Source organism: Rhipicephalus sanguineus, chromosome 3, assembly GCF_013339695.2.
Source record: "Rhipicephalus sanguineus isolate Rsan-2018 chromosome 3, BIME_Rsan_1.4, whole genome shotgun sequence".
Taxonomy (NCBI): Eukaryota; Metazoa; Arthropoda; class Arachnida; order Ixodida; family Ixodidae; genus Rhipicephalus; species Rhipicephalus sanguineus.
Window position 1 is genome coordinate 42457077 of NC_051178.1, and position 19909 is coordinate 42476985.

The window sequence follows — 19909 nt, forward strand, 5'->3', positions numbered from 1 at the left end:
GGGAGCGCTTGCTACATAGCAAGCTATATCACTTGCTACGAACATTTCTGGAAGGTCGTACGGTGTTTTTGCAGTCCCATGCGGGCCAGGTCGAGGCTTCCCCGACGCTGGGTAGTCCTCAGGGTTCCCCATTATCCCCGCTCCTGTGGAACGTCGTCATAGACGATCTCCTTTCCTTGCGGATGCCGCGCGGAGTCACTATACAAGCATACGCGGACGACACTGTCATCCTTGTTCCGGCCGCTACCACAACCGCGCTCTCGGATCTCGCTTTAGAAGTCCTCCGACGCGTGCAACTCTGGGCTGACTCCGTCAAAGTGCGGCTCAACCCAGATAAGACCTTTTGCGTACTGTTCCACGCAGGACTCCGGGGCGCGGCGCGAACGCGCATCACGATACGTCCCCCTGGCGCGCAGGCCGCCCTCGCCTTTAAGGAATCTTTAAGGATCCTTGGCGTGGTGTTTGATGCGCGGCTCTCGTTCTTCAAACACGCTGACTACCTGCGTGACAAGGTCACTACCTTGGCGGCGAGAGTCGCCGCATTTTCCGCCCTGCAGGGATCGCGTGTCCGCCCTGCTCACAAGACTCTCCTGTACCGCCAGGTTATTCTACCGGCGTTGACCTATGCGAGTCCCATCTGGTGGAGCGAGTCGCGTGTGGACTGCCGATTACATGCAAGGATGGTCTCCATCCAACGTGTAGTCCTTTTGGCATTAACCGGCGCCTTTCGTACCACCAATACAGCGGCGTTGCAAGTCTTAATGCACGCCGCTCCTATCGACTTGGAACTCGAGCGTCTCAATGCTGAGTTCCGACTCTTCACGCTGCGGCGTCACGTCGCGTTCGGCTCGCTGCGTTATCGCCCGCAATGGGTTGCGCTACCTCATAAGGATGTGGTTCCGCATCCTTCACTACCAGCTGTAGCTCCGTTCAGGCGATTGTCGCGCCGTGCCGCCTGCAACATCTGTCGCGCTCCTGGCGTCCATATATACACGGACGGATCGTACACTAGCCTCTCTGCGGGGGCGGCCTATGTGGTCCTGGACCCCAACCCTTCCATCATGCGGGTCGGCCGATTTCGCTTGCTTGCTGCCTCATCGGCGTACGCGGCTGAAGTCGTCGCCTTTATGGAGGCTCTGCGGCACGTATTGGAGGCGCGTTACACGACCCGTGTAGCCATGTACACTGATTGTCTGTCGTTGCTCCAGGCGCTCGCTTCACCCCACAACGTGGAGCCTCATGTTTTGGAGATACGCCAGCTACTAAACACCATTCGCCGGCGTTCTCCTGTTCACTTATACCACGTGCCGGGTCACTCGGGCGTATTCGGTAATGAGGTCGCCGATCACTTATCTCAACGGGCGACGCGTGTTGGCCTCCTCCGTCGCTTGCCCTCACCTTTCCGGGCCGTTCGTCGACAGTTCCGCCAGGAACTTTTAGTTCTCTGGACTGATCGCTGGCGCGCGGATTTCCGCCGGACTGAGCTGTACCGGTGGGTACAAGACTTACGCGCCTTGCCCTCCTTCTTTCCCCCGCCCCAGCCATTAGTCACACTACTCACAGGTCACGGCCGTTTTCCGTAGTACTTTTACCGTTTCGGCCTTATGCGATATCCTCGCTGTCCGTGCGGTGCGTACAGCGTCGACATGTCCCATGTGCTGCACGCATGTGCAATAACGACACCGTACACTTCGTGCATCCGGCCGCACGAGGCTCTCCTCTGGCCGTTATGCAGACGTCTTGCAGAGCCCACGCAACCGTGCTTTGCTAATCCGCGCGGTTTGCGCGCTGAGTGAGGCAATTCCTCATGTCTGGACGTAACGTCCTTAGCTTGTAAACACATCACACTGCCCCCGTTACGCCGACCACCGCATTCGCACTCGCACACGTTAGGGGGTACCTGCATTGTCGAGGCACACACAGTGGCCATCACGGCGGGGCCCTCCAGCCTCTGTGTGCCTCGTCATGCAAACCCCACGCCACTGCTCCCACTTGGTGGCTGGTGGTGCCGGCCGGGTGTGGCGTCTTCCCGTGGCATCACTCCGGATTCAGCAGGAATCGGCTCAGCGACATCACGGCCCACCCCGTGTGACACCTCTGGACACCTGCCTCCTCACCTGCCGGGAACATGGCGCGTCGGGGCCCGGCTGCCATCACCAGTGAACCACCGGACTGTTGGGGCGCTCCACGGGCTGCTACCTACATGGACGCCTTCATCATGTGTTTGTCATGCCGTCTCTGTACTGCTCCCTTTCTTCCCATGTCACTCTGTCAACTCCTACTCCCTCTCATTTCGTTTTTCTCACCTCATGACTGCTTTCTCCTACCTTTACTTCTGCTATCATTCTCCCCTCCCTGTCTTTTCCCACGCCCATCATCCCTATATTTCATTGGGCATGTCACTGCCCCAACTGTCTCCGCCTCATTATTCATTTTCATTAAAAAAAAAAAGCCCGGTTTCTGTGCTCGTCGTCCCAACGCTCTTAGGACCCACACGCGTTACCGTTGCCCATATTTTTCTTTTATCTAATTGGCTTTTCCACTAAATTTGCGCTTTGGGTTATATTAAAACCCCTTTTCATTTATATTTATTCGCTTTATACCTGGTATGCTTCGGCAGGTACAGGTTTTTCCCATGCCTTTATTTTTGCTTTTATTCTTATCTCAACAATGGGAATGAATTTTACTGGGGCGGCGCTTCTTTCAGCCAAGCAGCTGCAGAAGGAGCGTGTACAGTGTCGGACGGGGAGTTTGGCTGCTTGGCTGAAAGAAGTGCCGCCCCAGTCAAACTCACCGCCCGACACTGTACACGCTCCTCCTGCAGCTGCTTGGCTGAGAGAAGTGCCGCCCCAGTAAAATTCATTCCCATTGTTGCGATAAGAATAAAAGCAAAAATAAAGTCATGGGAACAACCTGTACCTGCCGAAGCATACCAGGTATAAAGCCAATAAATATAAATGAAAAGGGGTTTTAATGTGACCCAAAGCGCAAATTTAGTGGAAAAGCCAATTAGATAAAATAAAATTGTGGGCAACGGTAACGCGTGTGGGTCCTAAGAGCGTTGGGACGACGAGCACAGAAACCGGGCATTTTTTTTAATGAAGAATGAGACTGAGACGATGGGGCGGAACGTGTCCAATGAAAATGAGAGATAAAATAATAAAAACAAACAAAAGAGCAACGGATGCTTGTGCACCAGTGCAGTCCTGAAGGAGCCAGCCTGGCAAAGTGTCCACGTATGTCCACTTGAAGGCGCGGACGACTCCCAAGGGAAGGTCGGGAACAGGCAGGGTGACAAGAGCATGAGAGGTCGTGCAGAACCTCGGCCGTCAACAGGAAGTCAGCTGGCTAGCAGGAACGACGTAGAGAGGAACCCAGCTGTGAGCAGCAGTCCAGAATGCCAGGGGTACCAGTGTTCAGCAGGACAGGCGCAGGTGGGCTTGCTGCAAGTAATCCGGCGGCAACAACACGGCCGCAGCGAAGATGGCCCTACCGGTTTGCTCACCAAATGCGCGCAGAGGAGCCCTTGTGAGGCTAGGCCGGCCGAGACACTAGTGCCTCACCGGAATGGTCCCTGTGCCGGCCCCACCTCACAAGAGACCATAAGTGAGTCCGTGTAGGTGTGCAGGTGTGAGAGAACCTCAAGAAACATGAGGAAGCGCGTCACTGAGAGCGCGAACCGCGCCAATCAAGAGAGCTCTGTTGCGAGGGTTGTTCAAAATGCAGGTGTACAGAGCTGCACGATAGGCGTCCTGCGGCTCTATGCGGGTGGTGTGTGAGGCCGTAATGGGACACGCGTGGAGAACCTGTGACATGTCCAGTGAATAAGACCCGCAGGGACAACGAGGCTCTCTCATGAGGTTGAACCGATGAAAGTAATGTGGAAAGCGCCCGTGCCCTGTCAGGAGCGTGACAAGTAGTGGTGGAGGCGGAAAGAACGAGGGGATGGCACGGAGGTCTTGCACCCACCTAAAGAGCTCTGTGTGCGTGTTGGTTTCGCGCCAGCGTACCGTCCACAAGACGTGTATCTTCCGGCGTAGCTGCTGCCTAAACGCTCTGTATGGGAGAGGCAGAGAACGTTCCAGTCAGACAGATGAAGAGCGCGTTGCTAAAAAGTCGGCGACTTCGTTACCGAAGATGCCGGCATGGCCCGGCACGTGGAACACGTGCAGCGGCACCCTGCGCGAAATGCGACGTAGCAACTCGCGTATAAATAAAACGTGTGGTTCGGAATTACGAGGCGATGCCAAGGCCTGCAGGAGGGACAGGCAGTCAGTGTAAAAAGCAATCGGCAAGGTGTGACAAGCCGCAAGAGCGTGCTGAATGGCCTCCTGGAAAGCGACGACCTCTGCCGTGTACGCAGCGGTTGCCCGGGTGAGGCGAAACCGTCCTACAGTCAAACTCACCGCCCGACACTGTACACGCTCCTCCAGCAGCTGCTTGGCTCAAAGAAGTACCGCCCCAGTCAAACTCACCTCCCGACACTGTACACGCTCCTCCTGCAGCTGATTGGCTGAAAGAAGTGCCGCCCCAATCCAAACTTCATTCCCACCTCCTAACAAAAGAAATCAAAAAATAAAGTTGTGGGAAAAACATGTACCTGCCGAAGCATACCAGGTTTAAAGCCAATTGAAGATAAATGAATAGGGGTTTTAAAATTCGGCAGATCCCACGTACCGTGGGAGTCGGTGTTATGCGAAGCATGCCGTGGGTAGGTGACTGTGGCGTAACATTTTTACTGAGCGACACGTTACAAAATGACGCTAAAGATTTGTAGAAATTTTATAAGCACACATAGATATGTCGAAGAGCCGCATATGTGTTTTATAACCAGTTGTTTACGGTTGGGTAACGCTGCCAATGGCAACATGGGTATTACCAACACCAGAAGCGGTAAGCTGATATGCAGTGCTTATATGTGTCCCGAGAACGCACGCACGCTTCACGAACCCGTGTGCATGTGTGCGAGAAGTTTTTGGCAATTCTTGAACAAGGACATCATCACCGTGATCAGTGAGCACCAGCAGTTGGGTATGACTTGTTATAGGATCCGGTCGTGATCGTGGTGACGAGGGGTCCATGTGTAGTGAAGTATGTGGTATAGTAGAGCTGTTGGAATTCGTGGATACCTCGGTCATTTCGTCGACAAATTGTCTGTTGACAGAGCCGGCGACATGTCGGAACCTGAAGCCACCCTTCGCGTTCGCTGCCGTCGAGGCTGGTAAGCCTGGATAGCGCTACGTAGACCAACATCAGTGGATGGTGTTTGTCGTATTCGTAGACTACCTGGGCGTATGTGGCCTACGTAGCCTAGTCTACAAAGCGGCTGTCAATCAATCTGGCATCATCCTTGGTCAGCATGAGGCCATTGCCCAGCCTCGTAAGAAATGAAGGGGACACTGCGTCGTTAATGTATTCGTTAATGTATTCCTCCGAGGTCGAGCAATGCTTCAATATAGCTTGCTGAATCATAGAAATGCAAAGGTAATGTTTATTAGACTGCTATAAAAGTGGAGCCAACACTGGAACCACAGACGTTAATATGATATGACGCCTGTATCGTAGGAGTACACGTCATAGGAGTATCATGTAGTGTTTATTGCTTTCTTGTAAAATTAGATAGCCAGCCCGACAACCGGAATTGACGTTGCACCGCTTTACGCCTTCGTAGGCTGTTTTTCCAAACCAGTTTACAGACCCGGCGTGGCTCAGTGGTAGAATACCTGATTGCCACGCAGAATGCTTGGGTTCGATTCCTGCTGGCATCCTAATTTTCATTCTTTCCATTCATTGAGTCAACGCTGCCGATGTTGCTTTTCCTTAACGCTCTAGCATTTAAGTAGTTACCAATGTCTGTTCTCGCCGTTCCTGGGTAGATATAAACTGTCAATCACTTGTGGCGCATACCCGTACACCGCGGTCCGTGTTATACGGGTATGTGCCACACGTGTCCAGTGGAAAGGGGTTGACGATGTACGCCACAGGATTTTAACGTTATTCATGTCATGACCCGGCAATCATATTCGTCAAATCCTCCTACCCTCCCATGCAAACTTTGGTCTACACGAAGTTAAGGAGGCGATCATGAGAGCACCCAGACGTAGGCGGCTAGATAGATAGATAGATAGATACGTAGATAGAAACGCTCAAAGTGCCAGAGGTTCGCTAAGAAATGCTTCGCATTTAAATGTACCCAAAGCGCGTGATTTTGTGGAAAAGCCAATTAGAAAAATAAAAGTGGGGCAAACGGTAACGCGTGTGGGTCCTAAGAGCGTTGGGACGACGAGCACAGAAACCAAGCCGGATGTTTAATGATTGAATGCGACACGACACGTCGGGGCCAGGCCCCATATGAAAGTGATATGATGATGGAAATGAAAGGGAATAAAAGAGGGCACAGAGAGCACAGGACAGGGTGAGAAAAGAACTGAAGGAGCAGGTGAAGGCTTTGACAGAGGTGAAGTGAGAGTAGAAAATGAAAATGTGAGAACAGAGATGAACGAAGTGTACAATAGAGCAATGTGACAGAGGCACTTCGAGTTCGTGGGTGTAAGTCCAGCAGTCTTCGTCCGAAGTCTTCGTGGGAACGGCGGGGCCAGGTTGGGTCGGTGGACCCGGTTCCTGAGAGGTGTGGCACGACACGGACAGCTCGAGCCCGCTGTTCCACAGAAGAAGGTCCGATCGCGTAGCCGTGCACGCACAGAGGTAGCCGTCCGCCTTGAACGAAAGGCGCGAGTGCCCAAGTGGCTTCGCGGACGTTCGAGGGCCGAGGTGGTGGAGTCGACGCCATCTTGAACAGCCATGTGTGGTTCATTGTAGCAGACGGTGCATGGTTGGGGAGCCGGTACACCAGAACAGCGTCACGGTGTGTGTTATGTTCGTGGAGTGTAAGACCGCGGAGGAGTAGAGTGCACGAGCAAAGCCTGCCGAGGTAATGGACCTCGCCTGCAAGCGGCCTACTGGGCGACTCCACCCGCACAACTCTCCTATCCGCGGGCGCGTAAGAGCTGGAGTTGTGGTGTGTCTTGGGCGTGTAGACATGCGCTTAGTACGGCGAATGTCGTTCATAGAACAGACATCGAAGACCCAGTGACGTATTTGGGATCAGAGGTAGACTGCTCTAGCAAGTGGTCAGGTCGGGGATAATGTCGCTGACCGCAGGCACGAGGCAAATGAATAAGGCGCGATTTGCCGGATAGCGCAATATCATGGGGTAGCGCCTGTCAAGATAGTCTAAGCGCGGTCGTATGCGCTCGGCGAAGTGGGCGGTAATGCGACAATCATAAAGGCAGTGGTCGACGTCTTCGCAGGCGACACCGCATGCGCAAAGGTTGTTCGGGAGCATGCGGAAGCGACAGAAATAAAAAAGAAACCTCCCGTGGCCCGTCAAAAACCTCACAAGGGCCTTGTTTGGAGGAAACCACGAGGGGATGTCGAGGACGTTAGGCCCCCATCGAAAGAGAGCTGTGTCGCTGTCCTTGGTACGCCATTCGTCTGCCCATTGGTGGAGTTCTTGGCGGCGGAATGCGCTCCTGACGTTTGGAGGTGTTAATAGCGAGCGTCGTGGAGTCCCTAGCAGCGCCGCCCGTGACGCGAGAAAATCGGCCAGCTCATTGCCGAAAATGCCTGAGTGCCCCGGTACGTGATGTTGGAAAAGCCGGGCAACTTGAGAGACGTCGCGCACCAGCGTTTTGATTCTCAAAATCCGCGAGTCGTATGTGTGGTATTCGGCAATGGCCTGGAGTGCGGACAGGCAGTCTGTGTAAATTCTGACGGTGGTGTTACGTTCGTGCGCTTTGACGTGAGTGAGCGCTTCGGTTAAGGCCGTGATCTCGGCGCATTAGGCACTGATAGCGTCGTGAACCTGATAGCGGCCTACAGCACCGATACGTTCGTTGGAGCGAAGTACGACAAAAGCTGCGCCAGCCGACCGTGGAGAATACGACCCGTCCGTATAAACGTGTGTTCCGTTTGTGGTCGCTAGTGTTTTTGTTGTGTCGGCTGGCGCTCCATTGATAAGAGCACTCTGCGAAGTGCGCATGCGCCGCTAGGTGTTAAAAGCGGAGTGCCGCTTGCTATCGGCGCTCTTTCTTGCCGTAGCCACGAACCCACAAGCATGGGTCAATAAACGTCGTTCACCCGGAACTTGTCTGGTCTTTTCGGCACGTCTGTTGCAAACGTAACACTTGGCGACGAAGATAGGACTTTAAAGGCTCTGTTATACTCCGACGTCCGACGCGAGCGCCCGCGAGGACGCTGCGTTTCGTCACGCCGAGCCGGCGACGCTACGCCAGGCGCAAATCGGTCTCCGATACAGTCGAGCCGGCTCCAACGCGCCGATGCGATCGCATCTAGAGGAACGCATGCGCAGTAAAGCGAAGAACGCCCGCGCCACCTGTCGGGAGCCGACGAAACAGCCCGCGAAGCACGTTCCTGTACATGCGAGTTCGGCGCGTCCGGCGCGAAATGCAGCAGGATCTAATCGGAGCCGAGCGACGCCCGAGCGCGCCAGCAGCCGTCCGCCGCGTCGGCGGTCAGCCGACGCCGGACTATAGAGGGCTGTTTTTTGCTGACGTAACGTCGCCGTGACGCGCGCACACGCGCGTCGACGTTACGCTGGAGTATATCAGAGCCTTAAAGAGTTGCACAGCGTCAAGGAAGGCAAGTGTTCTCGGCATTCAGCCTCTGTTCAGTATCGACGATTGAAGAGTGCTGCAATTTTATTCGCTGACTGATATCATGAACGAAGAAGCCAATGCAGGTTCGACGCAGTTTGCTGCTCAACTGGGCCAGATGGAGCCATTCGACGTTTCCACGAATGACTGGGCGTCGTACGAAGAGCGGCTAACGTCGTTTCTAATCGTCAACCGTGTTCCCGAAGGTGACAGAGTACATGCATTTCTGAGCATCATCGGTCCCAGAACCTACAGTCTTCTAAAATCGCTGGTCGCCCCGGAGCTGCCTTCAACGAAGAGCTTCGAGGTACTGAAGAAGACCCTGGGGAACCATCTGTCGCCGAAACCTTCGGTCATAGGCGAGCGAGCGAAGTTCCACAGGAGACAGCAAGTCGAAGGCGAGTCCATTTCTGATTACGTTGCGGAGCTACGGAAGCTAGCACGAACCTGTGATTTTGGAAGCTCGTTAGACGAATCCCTCCGGGATCGCTTCGTATGCGGTTTGTTAAGAGAGGATATGCAGCGAGTGTTGTTCACTGAGGACAGCAAACTCACGTTTCAGAGAGCAGTAGAGCGCGCTCTGGCTATGGAGGCGGCAACTAAAAGCACGGCTGAAGCCCGCACGGGTGTGCCTGCAGCCAACGCCATACATAAAGTAGAGGCGGCTTCGAGTGTCCAGTCGCAGGCATGTTTTCGCTGCGGGTCGCCGAAACATTTCGGCAAAGCGTGGCCCCACTTAAACGACAAATGCTATAAGTGCAACAAAAGGGGGCACCTTCAACGAGTCTACCGTAGCGCCTCCGGCACGGCGCGGGGGAAACGCCCCATCAAGAGCCCTGTAAAAACATTAGCGGTGGTATCCCACTCAGAAGTGGTAGCCGTAAAGGGTGTATCTGCTCCCAGTATTGAGCCTATCATGGTACCGATGAAAGTAAATGATGTGGCAGTTTCTATGGAGCTAGACACAGGTGCCGCCGTCACAGTCATGCCTTTCAAACAATACCGCCAATTTTTTTCATCAACCAGACTCGAGCCTACAGAAGTCAAGTTGCGCACCTACACAGGAGCCCTGGTGATACCAAAAGGCGTCCTACAGGTCAAGGTGCAGCACGGCGGCAACGAGGCGCGCCTGCCTTTATACGTCGTCGACCAGGAGGGACCGGCATTGCTAGGTCGGGAATGGCTTCAGGCAATCAGGCTGGAGTGGAGCAAAATCTGGAACGTCCACCATCTGCCAAGGTCGGAGCTGCCCATTTCTTGTCGTTTAGAAGAAAGGCTACACGCTTTGATCAGAAAGTACGACTCTCTTTTTAAAGATGAGCTAGGCATGATTACCGAAGAAAAGGCCGAGCTGCATTTCAAGCCCAATCAGGCACCGAAGTTTCTCAAAGCACGAAACGTGCCGTTCGCGCTGCAAAAGGCGGTCGAGGCTGAGCTTTCCAAGATGGAAAAAATGGGCATCATAACAGCCGTTGCCACATCAGATTACGCCACGCCAGTGGTACCTGTTATCAAGAAAGACGGTGGCATACGCCTCTGTGGCGATTATAAGGTGACAGTGAATCCGTGCCTTGACGTCACCAGTTATCCGCTACCGAAGGTCGATGACTTGTTCGCGGCTCTGTCCGGAGGCACGCATCTTTCAAAGATCGATCTGAACCGCGCTTACCAGCAAGTGATGTCCGATGCCTCAAAGCAATTCCTAACCTTGAATACGCACAAGGGATTGTTCGTTGTCAACAGATTACCTTTTGGAATCTCTTCCGCGCCGGGAATTTTCCAAAAGATAATGGACACTATGTTGAAGGGCCTCAAGGGTGTTTGCTGCTACCTAGATGATATTCTGGTAACGGGGGAAACAACAGAGGACCACTTAGCCAATCTCGAAGCGCTGCTAGAGCGTCTTCAAAACCAAGGCGTTAGGTTAAAGAAAGAGAAGTGCTCGTTTTTCCGAAGCGAACTTCACTACCTTGGCCACAAAATCAGCGCTGAAGGCATATCCCCGTTGTCTGATAAAGTTGACGCACTTCTCCAGGCACCAGAGCCGAAGTCTAAGAAGCAGCTTCAATCTTTGTTGGGCGTTATCAACTACTACAGCAAGTTCGTGCCCCAGTTAGCTACGATAGCTAAACCATTTTACAGGCTTCTGCAGAAAAAGGTAGCGTGGCACTGGGATGAGCATGCTCGAAAAGCGTTCAACCAAGTGAAAACTGTGCTGGCGCAACCACCTACGCTCGCCCATTATGAGCCTGAAAGACAACTTAGGCTGGCATGCGACGCGTCACAGTATGGTGTAGGAGCTGTCCTATTTCATGTCTACGATGACGGCAGGGCACGACCCATTGCTTACGCTTCAAGAACGCTATCCGAAGCGGAAAAGAAATACAGTCAACTGGAGAAGGAAGCGTTAGCCATCATTTTTGGTGTAAAGAAGTTCCACTTCTATCTTTATGGGCGCTCATTCACTTTGGTCACTGACCTCTTCAAACAATATTGGGCCCGACAACTGGAATTCCCACCATCGCGGCTGCTCGGTTGCAACGCTGGGCCGTGACGTTGGCAGCGTACTCGTACAATCTTATCTTCAAGAAATCAAGCGAGAACGCGGAAGCCGATTTCTGCTCGCGTCTGCCGCTGCCAGATCGTGAAGCGGAAACCAAAGAAACGGAAGAAGCGTTTTATTCGTTGCGCTTGGACTCGTTGCCTGTTTCTAGTCGAGATGTCGCGGTTGCCACGAGTAAAGACCGAATTCTTTGTCAAGTGAAGGAATTCACAAATGTTGGATGGCCCACGTCGATCACGGATGAGCACTTGAAGCCTTTTTTTCGCAGGTGCAACGAGCTGACGGTGCATCAGGGATGTGTCATGCTGGGCACAAGAGTAGTCCGTCCCTGCAAAGCTGCAAGGGTTCGTTCTCGACGAACTCCATGACGGCCATCCCGGCATCGTGCGCAGCAAAGAACTAGCGCGCAGCTACGTGTGGTGGCCAACGCTGGAGGCGGACCTCGAACGTCGCATCAAAAGCTGCGCTAGTTGTCAAGAGCAACGTAACGCGCCAATCAGCGCACCTCTGCACCCGTGGTCATGGCCGACTTCACCGTGGCAGCGTGTTCATGTAGACTTTGCAGGACCCTTTCAGAATACCATGCTTTTAGTAGTGGTCGACGCACATTCCAAATGGCCAGAGGTTTTCGAAATGCGCTCGACAACTGCAGAAAGCACGATTCGTTGTTTGACCGAGCTCTTCGCACGTTTTGGTTTCCCAGAAACAATTGTTTCCGATAATGGACCTCAATTTGTTTCGCAGGACTTCAAGCACTTCGTGCAGGCAATGGGGGCACGGCACGTCCTCACGGCTCCCTACCACCCCAGCTCCAATGGGCTGGCGGAGCGTTTCATTCAGACCTTAAAGAACGCCCTCCGCAAAGACGGCACAGGAGAGACACTGCAGGTAAAGCTGCATAAATTTTTGCTGTCGTATCGCAACACGCCGCATGCGACGACGCGTGAATCACCACCCACATTGCTCCTGGGACGATGCTTACGCAGTCGGCTAGATGCCATAAAGCCCTCCGTGGGGGAAAGAGTAGCCCACAGACAGTGCACTCAGGCACTAAGTCGTCCGTGTCACGAACGTCATTTCTTGGTAGGCGACAACGTGTTAGCACGTAATTATTGTGGAAAAACAAAGTGGACTCCTGCTGTGATTGTTGCTCAAACAGGTCCTGTCTCTTTCAAAGTGCGTGCAACCACACAGAGGGGCACCTTCACCTGGCGTCGCCACCAGGATCAACTGCTGCACAGACCTGCAGAGGACGTTAACCCTACGCATGGAACAGCTGGCGAAGCTACGACCAGCGAGTTCCTGGTTTTTCCTGAGACTGGCGACGCGCCAGTTCCTCCGACTCCACAACCGTCCAGGGGGACTCCGGTTACGCCACAGGCAACACCAGCACCCGCTGATGCAAGACGCTACCCCATGCGAAATCGTCGCCCACCAGATAGATTCCAAGCTGGACTCTGAATGACTTGGTGTGCGTTATTAAAAAGAAGGGGAGGTGGTGTTGTGTCGGCTGGCGCTCCATTGATAAGAGCACTCTGCGAAGTGCGCATGCGCCGCTAGGTGTTAAAAGCGGAGTGCCGCTTGCTATCGGCGCTCTTTCTTGCCGTAGCCACGAACCCACAAGCATGGGTCAATAAACGTCGTTCACCCGGAACTTGTCTGGTCTTTTCGGCACGTCTGTTGCAAACGTAACAGTTTTTGCGTCCTGCATAGATAGTCGAGTGAAAGAGTAAGCGAGCCTCTCTGCCGGATGTTCGCCCCAGGGATCAGGCGCGTAGAGGACGCTGTCTGGATGTAACGAAAGGTCTCCGTATCGTATCAGTCTGCGTTCAACTAATAAATGGAATTCGGCATTGCAGCGCTCCAACTCCAGTGTGATTGGAGGAGCCCGCATCAAAACTTGAAGCGCGGTTGTTCGGGTAGTTCGGAACGCGCCGAGCAAGTTGAGGAGGGCCGTGCGCTGGAGGGACACTAGCCGTGAGCGAAGACGGCAGTCTGGACCGAGCTCGTCCCACCAGATAGGAGAGGCATAAGTGATGGCTGGCAGGATGACTGACCGATATAATCGAATCTTTTGTGCAGAACGCAGCTGACCACCTTGCATTCGCGCAAGGGTGTCGAGCGTTGCTATCTGTGTCTCTGCCTTTTCCCGGAGGTATTCGGCGTGCTTGAAAAAGGACAAGCGCCTATCAAATACCACCCCGAGTATGCGAAGGGTGTCTCTGTACGTGAGACTGCGCTCGCTAGGGCTTAGGCGGACGGTAGGTCTTACGCGTTCCATACCCCCCTGGCCGTGGGAAAAGAGGACGCAGTATGTTTTCTCCTTGCTCAGCGTGACCTTCGCCCCCTCCGTCCACCTTAGAACCGCCCTTAGCACATCTGATCCAACCTGTCCGAGACGCGCGCGCGACTTGGCGGGTATGATAATAATCGTATCATCCGCATACGCCTGAGCAGTGACTCCGGACGGCAGAGGAAGTCAGAGAAGGTCATATATAATGACGTTCCACAACATCGGTGAAAGTGGCGATCCCTGGGGGCTGCCTAAAGACGGATGCGCCGTCAGTTGCCCTGCGTGAGAAGTGAACAAAACTGTTCTGTCGAGCAAGAACGTTCTGAGGAGGTGGTAAAGATTCGCCGAAATTTTGCGGTCCCGGAAGAATTTAAGCACCAAGGGGTGCCACACACTGTCAAAGGCGCCCTGAAAATCGAGCGCCATCAGAATTGCGGGCAACTTGGACGCCTTTAGTTGCAGCAAGCGCGTCTTTAGCTTGGCGAGAGCAACGACGGGGCTTCGGGCATGTGTAAAACCAAATTGGTTGTCGTGTATGTAGCCGTTGTGCCAGAGGAAGTAGTATATGCGACCATTGAGGAGGCGCTCCAATGTCTTACCAAATACTGAATTTACGCGTATTGGTCGATAGGACGTGGTACGCTGAGGGGGCCGCCCGGCCTTGGGGATGAATGTAGCTACGAATATTATGCGACAGGTCCGCCAACAGTGCGGGAAGTACCCGAGACGGAGCGCAGCGTTAAGGACGAACATGACGAAACGTGGCTGGACCCTGAATAGCCCTTTCATCAACAGCGGTGTGACTAAGTCTGGTCTCGGCGAGGAGCGGGGTGGCATGTGCGCTATGACGTCTGGCACTCCATGTTCCGTAAACGGAACATCCTGTGCAGATGAGTCATACGGCGCGCTCGCTAGTTGACGTACGACAGTATGGCTAGGCAGATCATTGGCGGTGGAATCAACAGCAATCTGAGTCCGCAAAAGAAGTGCTGCGGACTCCAGGTGCGTAGAAGTGAGCGTACCATCCTCCTGCTCTAGCGGAGGCAACAGCCGCGGAGGACGCGTCTTGCCAAATGCCTCGCGATAGGATTGCGAGAATATGTTAGCGCGTGAACACGCCGAGTGGCATTCAGCCTCGTAGGCGCGTTTCGCCTCTTTGACGCGTAACCTGAACTGGGCGAGTGTGCCGAATAATCCTGCTTGAGACAGGAGCGCAAGGTCGGGTCGGCGCAACGCTGAAAGCGCCTGCGCTTAGCGTTGACACCTTTCCGCTGTAACGCGAGATCTGGCGTCCACCACGACTTGCCTCCGACGCGACACTTCACCGGTCTGAGGTGTCGCTTGAGATGGTGGTTGAAGACACGATAAAAGCCCGCAAGGATATAATCAAGTGCCTCGGACGAAGCAGGCTGCGATTGCGTGACGCGGCTAAACGATTGTTCCTGGGCCAAAACTCCGAGGAGCTCGGACTGAGCATACCTCGTTAGGCGCTTGCGTTTGTCATTCCGGGTATCACCAATTTGGGTCGATATGTATTTGTGCTCCGAGAAGGTTTCGTCCTGCTGGACTTGCCAGGTGTAACCCGCCGCGAGGGCAGATGGCGTGGCCAGAGTGACGTCAATCTAGCTAGACGCGTAGGCTGTGTCGTACGTCGGCTCCGATTCCGGGTCGTTAAAGAACACGAGCCCTGTGGCAGAGGCAAACTCGGCCACCCTTGCGCCCCTGTCATCGCCTGCCCGCGGACCCCACGCACGATGCATAGCGTTCAGGTCTCCGGCGACCACGATATTCGGCGCGCGAGACTTCGCGACTACCTCCTCTAATGCTTGTAGCAGCGGATCGATTGGCTTATGCGGCGGTGCATACACCGACACCAACCTGAAATGGTAAGCTGTTGCCTGGCAATAGACGGCGACCACAAATTTCGTCACGCACATGGGGCAGATGTCAAAAGGAGGCCGTCGGACCAGCACCATAGCAGACGGGTCTTTCTCATGTGCGATCGCTGTGAAGCCTTCGGGCATCTTTTGTAATTTCCCCCCCGTCCTGTAGGGATCGCACGCCACCGCGACGTGCGTGTCAGTGCGGATCATGTTGTCGCAGAGGTTTCCGAATGATAGCCTCGAATGGTCGAGGTTCACCTGTACAAACGAAAGACGCATGCGATCCCCCCGTGTCCCCCCCCCCCCTGCGGCGCCGCCCTCGCCGCTACGCGCCGCCATAATTCGTGCGAGCCCTCAACGTGGCCACCTTGTCGAGCAGCAAGGGGCACTCGGGGTGGCCGGCGGGGTGTTCCGAGGCCTCCCAGCCGGCGCGACGGCATGGGGCATAACAAACGGATGGATCGCCTGCGCGTACCGTGCAGACGGCTGCCAAGTGGCCTTCCGCGCCACACCGCATGCAGACAGACTTGGAGGGATCGCTAGCGACTGGGCACGACGACCTACCATGCCCGTACGAAGCACAGTACGTGCACGTGGAAATGTGCAGGTCCTCGTAAGCGCGCACGATCGCCCAACCGATGGACAGCCTAGGACATGCCATAATGCGATGGAATGCGTCCGGGTCGACCTCGACGACAAATGCTTTTGTGCCGCCGCGCTTACTGAACGTAACGCGTACCTTAGAACGCTCTAGATCGAGTTGGAGGTTCGCGTTACGATCGTTCAGAAGCCTGAGGAATTCGTCGGGACCGATCTCCGGGTCGACCCCCGAAAATCGAACGTTTTTCCGGGACTCTGACCGTCATCGCTGCGCGCGTGACCGCGTTCTGTTCTATCGCCGTGCGCATGTTCACTAACGATTGTCGTGTATTCGTGAACACCGTGACGCCATACTTGGTGTAGCGCAGCATGACGTCACGGATGTCCTTCGCCACGGGGTCAATGTTGGCCTTGAGGGCCTTACGACGTCCCTTGCCGGCGTGTTGGACGTCCCGGTCGGTGTCAGGAAGGCGACGTGCTCGTGCCTGGCTCCCGCCGGCGCTGCCACCATGCCGGGACCCGCGGACGTTGCCGGAAAACCAGGCCGCCCAGGAGCCTGGGCGCCAGCCAGCGGACCCGGCCGCAGGACCGCGGCGTAAGTCAAGCCGCCGGCCGGTCCCTGGAGAGCCGGCGGCGCTCCCAGCGGGGCGTCGTTGTCAGGTCCGTGACCGCCGGAGGGTCCACGTGCCGCAGTGGCGATCCTCCCTGCAAGAACGTCCCCCACCAGCGGCCTTTCGGCAGGCCTGTGCAGGCACGCGATCTCCCTGCGGGCCTCCACGAGCTGGCCCTGCAGCGCCAGGGCCGCACCCCGCTCCACGGCCGCGTCCGCTCGCAGGTCCGAACACAGGCCAACCAGCTCGAACACGCGGGTCAGGATGAAGTTCCGCGCGCTGACCGTGATACGGTTGGCCGAGTCCGCGCAGAACCTGGACAGCTGGTCCTCGAGCTCCCGCGCGCGCGCCTGCGCCTGAGCGCCGTGGTCCATCCTCCTCCCGGTCTCGACCGCCGTCGTCTCGGAGACGGATGACCCCGCGTCGTCCTCGTCTGCGCTGGTTACTGTTGGCGTGGTCCTGCGAGAGCTAGAACGGGTATGCGCCGAGCCCGTAGTGGGCTCGACCCTGCCGGCCGCCTCGGCTGTCCCAGCTGGTCCGTTTTCTGCCTGGCCAGTTAGCCCTGCCAAAATGTCATCTCCTTCGGGCGAAAAGGAGAGGTCGGACACTGGCGGCGAGCCGCCCGGCGAGGGCGGTCCCGCCCCCGAGGGCGAGAATTCGTGCTCCGCCCTACTAGCGGCCATAGTGGGGCCGGCTCATACCCGAAGGTGGCTAAGCCTCGGGTTGCACGAAATCCGAACGAACGTGAAAAATAAGCTGGTTTCGTGCTACCTCGAAGATCCTGGGAAACCACTGCTACCTCGAAGGTCCTGGGACCTTTAGGGACGCCCTGCCGCTAAGGGATGGGGACGAAAAGCGGAAAAAACTGACCTTTTGCTCGAATGTTGCAGGAGCCGAGACAGCGGGCAGCCAGCAACAAGCACGAGCGCTCGTCGCCTCACCGCCCGACACTGTACACGCTCCTCCTGCAGCTGCCTGGCTCAAAGAAGTGCCGCCCCAGTAAAATTCATTCCCGTTGTTGCGATAAAAATAAAGGCAAAAATAAAAGCATGGGAAAAAACCATTACCTGCCGAAGCATACGAGGTATAAAGCCAATAAAAATAAATGAAAATGGGTTTTAATACAACCCAAAGCGCACATTCAGTGGAAAAGCCAATTAGATAAAAGAAAAATATGGGCGACGATATCGCGTGTGGGTCCTAAGAGCGTTGGGACGAGGAGCACAGAAACCGGGCATTTTTTTAATGAATAGTGAATAATGAGACAGAGACGGTTGGGGCAGTGACATTGTGGTATGTGAGTTCCATTTCGGTTTCATAAAACGTATTTTTGCCCTTAGGGGGCGCCACCTTGTACATATATGCGCGGCAGTGTGTGAAATAAACCAGTTCCTGCTTGGCTACCGGCTGCTGTTCTTCCTCCCGGCCGGCGTTCCGGGCGCCGTGCCCTTTGTTCTCCGGGCGTCGCGTTCGGCGTCCGATACCACATTTGGCGACGAGTTCGACGGATCCACGTAAATCAAGAGATAAGGTGGGCATCCGGACTTCTTTATTGTGCTGTCGTCTCAGCACCCTTGCCTGATACCCCGCCGCTACTGTATTTCGCACTTTCGACTTCTACATTTCTGACTTTTCGTGCCGGTGTCAGTCACGAGGCCTACTCGCGCTTGACGTCTCTCCTGAACTTTCTGCTCGACGCTCTCTTCGGCAATCATGAACGCCGCTATCCCTCCGCCTCCGTCGTTTCTCCAGCGCCCCGGCGTACCACCTATTCCATGGAGACAGTGGCGTCCTGTGTTGCAGGTATACATTGACGCCGCGGCCAGGGACGCCTCGCCGGAACACAAGAAGGCGCTGCTTCTGAACGCTTTAGGCGTCGAGGGACTGAACACTTATCTGCGTGCCGCCGAAGATGAGCAGCAGCCGGGAGCCGACCGGCCAACTCAGGAGGAGACGCCGAACGTGTACGACGCAGCCCTTGCGCTGCTCAGCCAACTTTTCGACCCTCAACCGGACGCGGCGTGTCTACGCGCCCGCTTCAAAGCCCTATGCCAGGGACCGGACGAGTCGGCGGTCCAATTCATTCACGAAGTACGCCGACTAGCCAAGCTGTGTGAATTCGGCGCGGCGAGCGACATCCTTGCTTACGACCAGATCGTCTCTGGCATCGCGTCGCCGCAGCTGAAAAGGACTTTTTGCAAACTGGGCAAGGACTTCACCGTGCAGAAAGCGCTCGACATTGCAAAGGAGGAGGAGCGCGTTGACCGAGCCTTGCTACAGTTATCCGGAGTTCAAGTCGACGCCGTGTCGTTGCGTACAGTTCAAGATGGCGGCGCAACTCGCCGAATTCGTCAAAATGGCGGGCCAAATGGTGGCCGTCCTCCCCAAGCTTCGCCGCAAGATGGCGCCGGCGGGACTTCGTCTGCGTGCACCTCCTCGCCCACCACTGCTGCGGACACCTCCTCTCCAGCTGCGCCGCCGGGTCGCGCGGGTGCCTGTTACCGCTGCGGATCGAGGCGGCATTGGGCCAACTCCGCCGCCTGCCCAGCCAGGAGCCGGACGTGTTCGCGATGCGGACGTCGTGGCCATTTCGCGCGGGTCTGCCGCTCTACTTCGGGGTCTCGGACCGGTCATCAAGGCACATAAACGGTGACCAATACAGTTACTGTCCTACAAGTGGACGAACCGGTCACCGCTAGCGGACTTCTTCATCTTCCCGTACGGATCAATGGATCCATTTTCAATATGCTCATCGACACTGGAGCGGCTGTGTCGCTACTTAACGTCCAAGATTACAAGCGGTGCTTCCCGAACATCAAGCTTCTTACATCAAACGTTATCCTGAAGAACTATTCGGAACAAGCCATCGTGAATTATGGATACTTCAAGGCTTCCGTTTCCTACAGCGGCAACGACGCCTCCATTACCTTTTACGTTACGGACAAAGGCAATTCACTACTGGGGTTAGATGCCATCCGAGCCCTGAAGATTATCATCGAGGGTGAGACTCTCTCCTGTTCCGTCGTCGAGCCATCGGCACTTCCCGTCAATGCAGCGTTGGAGCCTCATCGTCCGTTCAGTTCAGACTCCAGTCCGGCAGAGCATACATTGCTTCAGCATGGTCGTCGACAGGGCGTGCCAGCAGTGGCATCCGGGTTCCACCGGCGCCCGTGCCGGCTTCCTCTGCAAGGGACTGATGCCCCGACTCAACAAGAGGCTCATGCAGTCATCGCAAGGGCGAGCTCATCGAACGGCAATGGTCCTATTTTCCAGGTGAACATGTG

The 19909-nt window shown here is 55.3% G+C and overlaps 1 protein-coding gene across 1 annotated transcript; it reads left to right on the forward strand.

The window, feature by feature from the left end:
- The first annotated feature begins 18338 nt into the window (after positions 1 to 18338).
- LOC119385417 (uncharacterized) lies at positions 18339 to 19271 on the forward strand. Its single transcript, XM_037652859.1, has one exon. It carries the CDS (start codon positions 18339 to 18341, stop codon positions 19269 to 19271), a length of 933 nt encoding a protein of 310 aa, XP_037508787.1.
- Positions 19272 to 19909: the final 638 nt, after the last annotated feature.